The sequence below is a fragment of the Priapulus caudatus genome, unplaced genomic scaffold (assembly GCF_000485595.1).
Source record: "Priapulus caudatus unplaced genomic scaffold, Priapulus_caudatus-5.0.1 Scaffold12, whole genome shotgun sequence".
In the NCBI taxonomy this organism is placed as follows: domain Eukaryota; kingdom Metazoa; phylum Priapulida; class Priapulimorpha; order Priapulimorphida; family Priapulidae; genus Priapulus; species Priapulus caudatus.
The window spans coordinates 261978-272010 of record NW_014577073.1 but is presented as its reverse complement, the minus strand read 5'-3'; the positions used below and the strand labels follow the sequence as shown (position 1 = coordinate 272010).

Genomic DNA, 10033 nt, shown 5'->3' with positions numbered 1-10033 from the left:
TGTGTGCCGTGTATGTCGTGTTGCGCGCCCGTGGTGTTGCTGTAAATGTGCAGTTATTGTGTGTGCGTGAGCCCGTGCGCGTTGGGCCTGTGATTGTGCGTGCGCAGTCGCCCGTACTGTAGTATCGTGATTACGGTGTGTGTCGTGCCGTGCGCGCGGCTGCTGTGCCCAAATATTTGACAACGGGAGGTGTAACCGTGCACGGCCGCTTAACCCGCGGCTTCCCCAATGCTCTGCACATTTTAGCACGCCGTTTGCGATTGTCTAACAGAGGCGCACACACATTCCACACGTTATATAACCATAAACCTTTTGAAATTGCTGTTAATGGATTCGAATGCTGTTTTTCTCACGGTTTTAATTGCATAATATAGCTATACTAAATATAGCCATTAAAGTGTATAATAATAAAGCCATCTAATTTATGTCCTGCGCGGGTCTTCACCTAGCATAGCCAAAGCCCCACCACTGAAACACACGCTACGGCACGCACGCGCGCCCACCGCACGCGCACACACGCGCATCCACACCAAAAGCATATGCGGCTGCGGTGTATATAAAACAACCAATCTACTGCCGTCGCACAGCTTGCGCCGACGCGAACAATTAAGACAAAAACCCCAACGAGAGACGGCAATCCTGCAGTTGTATGTGTTGGTGTATGTGGATGTATTCTGTGGTGTATGAACCCTCGCTGCCGCCCTTGTGGCTGTGCGCGCTACGCGCGTGTGTGCGTGTGCGTAGGCGTGCGCGAACGCGTGCGCGTGCCTCGAGTCGCGGCTGTAGTCGCGCGCGCCGTCTGTGTGTAAATGGGGGAGTATGTGTGCATTCGTGCGTGGACATTGCGCGAGTGTGAGTCACTGTGCGCTCGTGCGCATGCCCGTATCGGTCGGACCTCGTGAATTGCGGGGCCGGCGTGGGCCCTCACGGTGTTCGTTGCGTGCGCTTCGCGGGCGCTGCGCGGGCGTGCTGTGTGTGATCGTGATGTGTGGTGTTGCGCGCGTGTGTGCAAATATTTAGCACATCAACGGGAGGTGTAACCGTGCCCGCCGCCGTCCACTGACTTTCAAGAAAATATATCTTCAAAACTACTCAATACATTTTTTTTTAGAATTTGACTTTTTATTGAGGCTTCTAACCAGAATGATATTTTCAAAAATAATATCTAAATAAGTGAAATTGTACTATGAAATCACCAATGTCATTTTAAGGTAAAATGTCAGATTTTATATATATTTAGATACCAATTTTTTTAAACAAATATTGATATATGACTCGAGTCTAAATATCAGTATTTTTTGTTTACTGTAAATGCATCCTCAAATAAAAATGAGAGATAAATGGTTAAACCGCCATCCTCAAATCATACTCCACTCAAACCCGTCTGGAGGACGGGTAATAGTGTACTCATCGTACCCTGAAGCTAGTATATATATATATATATATATATATATATACAAGGTTTCGCGACCCAAACGGGTCGCGAGTGGGGCACGTCCCAGGCACAACCGTTTCGACCCGCCAATAAAAGTGCGCGTTTAAAGACGTGAATGTCGTCTTTCAGCCCGGGGGGGGGAACCCCCACAGGCGCCAAACACCGGCCTTCAACCATCTCCCGTCACAGCTAAGCCCTAGAGATGCCTGCAAAAAGTTAGCTAGCAACAATTCGGAGCGTAGAACTAGGGTGCGGGAACTCGCTATTATTCGATTCTAGACGTACACAAGTCACAACGAGTTAATACTATATACAACCCGCAGAAGTTGACCTTGCAAGCTGGCACAACATGCGATTCCGTTCTGCAACGTTGTAAAAGAATCATCTCTCAAATGCAACTAAAAACATATAATGAAACATAGTCACAATTACTAGCAGATATGCCACTTATTACTTAACCCTAAAGATTACGAAGGATTTATGCTGTTATGGTAAATAAAATGGCAAATAACGCAGCTACATTGTCCAATGTCACCACAAGTTTTTCGTAAATAGTGCCATAGACGCAGCTGTATCTAATTTTGACAGAACTGCGTATGATTCTGCGACGCAAGTGGTTCTAGGCTGGTACCATATTTAATGCAAACTAGACAGAGGGCACTCAAAAAGAGTGCATACCTCCGCGAGCATGTAACATGTATACATGTGTATAACAGCTGGCTCGCTGCTGGCTGCTGCTGACTGAACGCCCTAAGGCGAGCTGGTGCTGAATCGATCGATCGGTTGAGCGTGTGTATAACAGCTGGCTCGCTGCTGGCTACACACACACACGAACACACACACGAACACACATACGAGAGCGATTACATTACCTCCCTGCAACTCCGTTGTGCGGAGGTATAATTACCATTAGAAAAGTGTAGAGCCAGTCTCGCGAGAAACAAGTGACCTCAACATGCGACCAACAACAAGACATCAACAAAGAACTTTCGATCGCTGCGTATATGTTGTCACAAGTAATGTTGAAAGTAATTGGTGAAAGTAATGGTAAAGTGAAAGTAAAGTAATGAATGTTGGTGAAACGATGTACGACTGTCCTGCGACATATCAGCCTTACTGCAGACACGTGCTGTTACGCAAACAATACCAGTAAATATTGCACCGGTCGGGAAAATATTAGAACGGTCGGGTAATTGTCTGTAAACCCTTAATTAAAAAAATTACCGAGTTCTTTTAGGCTTACGATCATCCTATACTTTGAAGTTTGATATAATGCTATATCAAACAATCAAAACGAAATCAACTAACTAAAAAACAGCAATCACGAAAAGTGCATGGGTGTGTAAAATTCACTCTTTTCTGTAAATATTTGATAATAATCATCGCATTCTAACCCGTACTATTCAGCAAGACTGGTAAAGTGCTATAAATTATTTCCCTTATTTATGACCAATTATCTCAACCAAAGTTCAAAATATGTGGGTTAAAAAAAACCGCATACTACTGTAGGCCTACTGTTGGAGTTTTTTCCACTTTAATTTGCTTCCTGTAAGAGGAATAAGATTGCCGCATTTTGTGTCCTAATTGCTGGACAGTTCACTGACATGTGCATTCACAATACGATTCTCCTAGTAAAGATTTATGGTGTCGTAAGTGACTACGACAAACACTACGGCGTCTCGTGGTATATGCCGGCGCGTGTAGTACGCACACACCGATTCATGGGGACGGGCAGTGTATATGTCGGACTTGCGAGCCGATCGACTCGACTGGTAGCAATTACTGGCTGCAATTCACTGCGACTGCAGTGCTTAGGTCGGTCTAGAGTACCTACATAAAGATGTTATATGGTAGATCTTAAGATCCAGGTAGATATCAAGATCTTAAGATCTTGGTAGATATTAAGATCTTTATGTAGGTACTCTAGGTCGGTCGACTGCGACGCGACTGCCTGCGAATGGCCGCCACTATAGTTGCTCGGAATAGAACAGTGGGCAACTCGACGCAACTAGTCGCTGCCGATCGCTTCCAGTTGCTCGAAATCCAGTTGCTTCCTTCCAGTCGAGTCGGCTCACAAGCCCGCCTTTAAAATAACAAGCCGTGTGCGAGTAACGCCCACGCGGTCGTAGCTCTGTGTTGCTGCGCACGCGTGTACGTATAGCTAGTAGCTACCCAGGACCACGCGCAATGATTTACTGATGATCCTAGAGACAAAGGCACTCCAACAACCTGTTCGTCGTACTTCTCATCCTCCTCCTTCTCCTTCTCCTCCCCCTCCTCCACCCCTTTGCTTATCTTCTTCTTCCTCTTCCTCTTCCACCTTTACCCCTCCAATGTGCCAACTTAAGGTCATCTCGACCCAAACATTGAAGATAGAGGTAACTTTGTGATGGATTACCGAGGAATTAAGCTTCCCTTTGCAAATAGCAGAGTTGCGGCAGATTATATCGCATGAAATGTTTGCTCATTTGTCAGCGAAAATAAGCCCAGCACTGTAGCACACGCAGTAACGTTGAATAACATACATCGCAATCATTCTGAGGCCTTGCGCTATCACTATGAATCTGCACATTCTATACTGTTCACGCTAACACCCGCCGACTAAACTGGCGCGGCTAAACCTCGCGCACATAACAAAAGTTGACGAGTTCATTTGTTTCATTGAGAAAGCAGTTGCCGGTTGCTTCGCGAAAACCGACAACTGCATACAAATCCTAAGAAGATTACGCCCGCGAGAAAGATGTAGATCAGATCGGAAGCACACTGCATCGGTGGATGACTGCCCAATTAACGTAAAACGCTCTGCGCGAACACCTACGCTCAAAAAGCGATTAATTATGGGGCGTTCCGCACCCGCTCCCCTCCCACTTGTCTTCGAGAATCCGACACCGCTGAAAAGCCCCAGCCAGGTATATAACTAAGGCGAGTTCAGCATGAGTCGTCGGATTGCAGTGGCGTTTAAAACTCGTCGGTCATGCTCTGACTGTGGTTCAACAGCTAGTGCACCATTTACACCGGCGCGGGGCTAGCCGTCGCAAACCGCGTTCGCCCACACTTGCAACGAAAGACACAAGTTTCGCAAGTGTGTTCTCTTTGTTGTCAGCAGAAGACGTGGACACGGTGGAGCATGATAAAATACACTTCTGCTCGCGTAGGGCAAGGTTAGTGTGAGGTCAACACACTAGAGTTTCACTTTACTGAGCTTACCACCACCTGCCAAACGGTTTTTCGTCCTAAAAATAAATACCTGTGCAGATAACCTAAGTCGCGTGCAGATCCCTTGTTGATGTGATTTACAACATTCATTCTAAGAGAAATTCGCAGAAAAATTGTCAGACATAGCATACAGTGGTTAAAAGATATTTGGAGCTATTCCTACGAGGGTGACCACATGGCCAACCAGCAACCCACAGTTTCCTTAGAAGAGACCAGCCATTTATAAAACGTTACAGATATCTAGGCCACATGAAAACCAATGAGAAACCAAACATCGCATCTATAATTTTCTTCCTAACATCCTAAATCCAACCGCGTTAAAACTACTTTTCATCTCTGGCCTAGAATGTCAAGAATCTCCAAGAAATGAAAGGGATCAGTTGTTGTACTGTCAGTCTGTCAGTCGCACTGAATACTGATCTACGCTTCACAATCTATGCCACACGAGTCTAACGTGACACGCTGACAAACACAAGCCTGTAAGTGTAAAGGCAACTCTGTGGGAGAGTAGCACGAGTGAAAGATTAGAACTCACGTGTGCGTGCATGCGTACGTGAGCGTGTGTGCCTGTATGTGTGTATGCCCAGAAGCTCCTACTTGTAGGACTAGGATATGATTACAGAGTAGAGAGTACCCTACCTACAGAAACACAGATAAGCCACCTTACAGTGATAATGCTGGTTAGATGCACTAGTCGTATACGCGTAGAAATTATACCAAGATAGCAAGACGTATCAAGTTATGAGAGGAAGGTATCTGTTTCCATGCCTGGGGGCAAAACACAGCTAGTTGAATGTCATTCAACCTTTCTTCACCGACTCACTGATCCTATCCGATTCTAGGATAGGATTTTAGAATGATACATCGCAACATCACAATAAATATTATGAACCGTGAATATATCGTTCATCGAGCGTAAACAAACAATCGCTGCTCATCGCGAATCACATCAGATCTGTACAGAGAGAGATGGCTCGGCTTTGCACTTTGTGGCTTTTGTTCAGAAGCAGTGAACAGGGTTAGACATTCAATGCTGATGCGTCAGTGGCACAGCGGGGATAGGCGAGCTGCATGCCTCGCATGCGCTAGTAGGACTTGCCTTGTTTGAAGCAAACATGACCCTTCGGATGTACAATACACCTGCACACTCTGTCTGTGGTGAAGGTCCAGAAAGGCTAAACATAGTTTTGCTAGGAAGGGATGGGGTGCTGCGCAGTATATATAACAAAAAACACATTGAAATCAAATGGGGGGATGATGTGAGATCTCGACTCGCCCAATTCATTTTTTAACGCGAGTAAAACAGTAAACAAGGCTTTAGCAAATATCAGGTTAACACCCGCAGTCTATGACACAATTTGGATTTCTCCGATTTCAGTTTCACCATAGCCTTCCACTTTCAATCAACTCAGCCAATATTTTACATTGTAAATTTCACATCATTTATTTCTCTCCGAATGAACTGACCGTGTCATCAAATTATCGCAAAACAACTATTCACAACAAACTAATCATTCACTTCTAGTAAATGATCAACACAAATGTAAACGTGTGAGGGTATCGATGTCTTGATTCGAAATCCATACATGAATCGTGAATTGGAACCAACAGACAACCAGCCAAACCACTATGTAGTCGATTCCAGCCACAGACTGAACGAAATAGCTCACTCACCTCGTAGAAGTTCTTGATAGACTGCAGAAGGATGTCAAAGTTCTGGATGCGCGCGTTGACGCTGTCCACCGCACGCACAACCGTCCGGCCCTCCCGGTCCGATAACCGCGAATCGCTGAACGGAAAAACACACGAACGTACATCAGGCAGTGATAAGAGCATGATCGCATCGTGAATTTCTGTGACGAGGCGCTGCATGGTCGCAAATCACTGTGCGTAAAATACACGAACGTACATCTTGCCACCGTAGAGACAGATCGTACACGTCTGAGCAACCATGTTGGGTAAGAATCTGATGCTGCATGTAAAACGCACACACACATGCACGCACGCACACACACAGACACACACATGCACGCCAGGGGAAAAATTATAATTTATTTTTCGGGGGCTACTTTTCAAGCTCGCGTGCATGAAAATAGCACTCTAAAATTTGGTTTGCATTAAACTCTATGCAAATTTACGGGGGCTCTTTTTGGCATTTCGGGGGCTAAATCGCTCAGAGCCCCCGTGTATTTTTTTCACTGACGCACACACACACACACACACACACACCTGTATATCAGTGTGTAATAATGTGACATATCCTAAACTTCTAGAGGATACAGTGACACTGACAGTCACTATAAGTATAACAGTCTGCGTGGAAAACACTCGAGCATCAGTCTATTAATCTACAACAGCGATGGATCCTAAACTTCTAGGACAGACTAGAAAGCATCTGACTATTCCCACTTCTCCAGTCACTGCACGAAACACTAGCTCTGTCTACTGACAGACAAAATATTTCCATGCCACTAGGACACATGGTCTAAAGGCAAGGACACTGACCCCACCTCCCCATCCCAGATGACACCACACACATCCAGCACACATGGCCACAAGATGCAGCACTTGGCCAGGTAATATGATCCAACTGACAAGAAAACTTCTTGTGGCTCTCCAAACCAATGAATAACTACGACTACGCTCAATCAAAAGTAAGCAAATTGAAAAATCAACTACATGTGTACATGTTATTTAATAACAAGCTAGATTTATACACACTGCCAGTTGTTATCGTAATTGTAGCAGCCAAACGTAAGAAATCATTGCATTGATTAGAACTGTAAATTGTTTTGCAGAACCGTCGATTCACATTGTAGTAACTCTCTCTCTCTCTCTCTCTCTCTCTCTCTCTCTCTCTCTCTCTCTCTCTCTCTCTATCTTTCTTTCTCTCTCTCTCTCACTCCCTCTATCTTTCTCTCTCTCTCTCTCCCTCTCTCAATCTCATCTCCTTTCTCTTCTCTTCTCCTTCCATCCCCCAACTAGTTTCACCATACCCTGATGTACGTTCTACGACATTCCAAAAAGGCACATGCACGCCGTGCATTCAATATGCGTACTCACATCTGAAACATGACATCGTTGAGGAACACTCCTTCATACAAATCACTAAACATGAGCAGCTCATTGCTGGTGTTGAACGTCTTCACCTAGAAACAAACATAAACATGCGCGATCTAACTTCATCTACCACAACATCGGCTAACTTTTATTTACCTATCACTCGCTTTTGCCATCTGCCAACTTTAATATGAGCGATTTGTCATTGTTATCTGTTTAGGGGGAAATATCAACAGGGCATCTCACATTCTCACATACGCATTTAAGCTACATATGCAATGCATCTGCCAAAAAACTGTGTTTGCGTAGTACATTACAACTTATGTACACGGCTACATCATACACAAATGATAATACTAGTATATAACGATGACAACACTATATCGGCCTTCTTGATTGTTCACTTTCTTTACACGTACAGTGCATGTACAATATATCTCCCATTTCGTTCCTCCACCACCTACCCCAAACACACAACAAGTATACAAATGTTTAGGCTACAACGATTAATTTGTACGTCGTCTTGAATCCAGTTAATTTTACTGGTAGTCGTAATATTACTATAGGCCTACACCAGAAAAATGTTTCACAGAATTAGATTTTCACATTTTGTAACTTACAAGTTACAGCATATTACCACATAGTACATATAGCACGTAGGCCTAGATTACATTGTAAAAGTAATAATCAATACTCACCCACTCCACCAATGGGGACTTCATAAACTCAGTTGCTTCTGAAGAAGTCATTATTATTTCACTTCCTGGCATTGGCACAGTTAAACTCTTTACATGACTGTCACATAGTATCTTGCTGGTCACGTTTCTAATGTGTTACCGGCCAGTACACAAAACCTGTGGAAGGAAGCACTTCACTTGACATGACTGCATCTACTTAGCGCTGCAATCGATTTAAACGCTAATTATAATGACTGATCATGGGGTTCATGCTGTCAAACTCATATATCAAGGTTCAAGTTGCTAATGCTAACTTTGTAACAGTTTTCTTTCCTACTTTGTTAAACAAACCGTGTCTCAACTAGAAGTAGAACATCAACTAGAACTACTAGTACCAATTCCACGTTATCGGTATTTGCACAATACTCTGAACTGCTTTGGATCTGCGTGTTGGATGATAACATTTACTTACCGTAACACCTAGTGCGAAATACCCATGACACTTCGTTGGAAACATGATGTGCACAAACATTACGATTATGAGTTCCTTTCAGCACTACTCATTGCTGCTCTGACTAAAATTGCACGGTGTAGGCCTACATGTACAACAACACACAAAACGAACACTACAATGCTTGCCGAGTGAGTCACCGCTTCACCCATGTCCCCTCCTGCTAAGTATATAGTCATCCGCTGACTAGCACACTCGCGGAACTTTTTTCTTTCGTTAAGAGATGAAAACTTGTAATATCACCAAAGAATCACCTGCCTTTATACATTCACTGTTTTAATCATAGATTGGGATTCGAGATCCACTCCTCTGTTTTTTATACACATGATAATTTGTATATATTTAGGTGAACTACTTTACTTGTGATCACGAAATTTTATCGAGTTATTATTGCGCAGCGCCATCTAGTAGCAGCTAAGAATAATAACAAAACTGGAACCTGCCAAGGGCCTCAGCCAAGGGCAAAGAGCCAGATGATAATACAAGAGATCAGATAATCCAACTCTTAATATCAAAGGGAGTCGTTGTGATCAGCGATATGTGTGACAGCAGGTTTTACCTAAAAGTAACTGGCAAGCTCCTTTTTTCATTAGTTTGTGTCTAATAAAAATAAATTTTGTAATGAAAGCTGCTATTCAGCCACTGTTTATTCATGTACGACATCCTTAGTAGATAAACATTATTTTATTTATTAATTTAATATATACGCACACACGTATATTATATATGCATATATAAAAACTTAAATACGACAACGTCTGACAACTGTCCTACTTATATACCGTCAGCACAGCGTGACTTTGTACACAGGACGCACGAAATGTGCTCGTGCTCACGTCGTGGGGAAGCCCAAGGATGCCTTCGCCTTTCTTCCCCGCCATGAGCCGCGCCAAGGCTCACCGGCTGCTCCGGTCACATTACGAAGCCCACGACGCTACCCACTAGGCCATATGCCTAAGAACGACGAACGACATCACACACGACACACACACCAATCACACCCACACACACACCAGGCTCAACACCACACAACACACCACCCAGGCGCGGTACCGCAACCACACACCACGCAACATACACACCACACAACACACACACCCACCACCCCACACACACCCACACACACACACACAC

At 44.2% G+C, this 10033-nt stretch overlaps 1 protein-coding gene across 1 annotated transcript in view; it reads right to left on the bottom strand.

Annotated features, from left to right (window-relative positions):
* Positions 1 to 9044, bottom strand: part of LOC106807823 (girdin-like) — a 97182-nt gene extending 88138 nt beyond the window's left edge. Inside the window, exons 1-4 of the mRNA XM_014810291.1 lie at positions 8861 to 9044; positions 8410 to 8565; positions 7715 to 7800; positions 6326 to 6440 (exon numbers count right to left, since the gene is read on the bottom strand). Of these exons, the coding sequence (XP_014665777.1) occupies positions 6326 to 6440; positions 7715 to 7800; positions 8410 to 8481 (273 nt within the window). The 5' untranslated portion in view covers positions 8482 to 8565; positions 8861 to 9044. The remainder of the gene's footprint in view (positions 1 to 6325; positions 6441 to 7714; positions 7801 to 8409; positions 8566 to 8860) is intronic.
* Between the last annotated feature and the right edge of the window lie 989 nt (positions 9045 to 10033).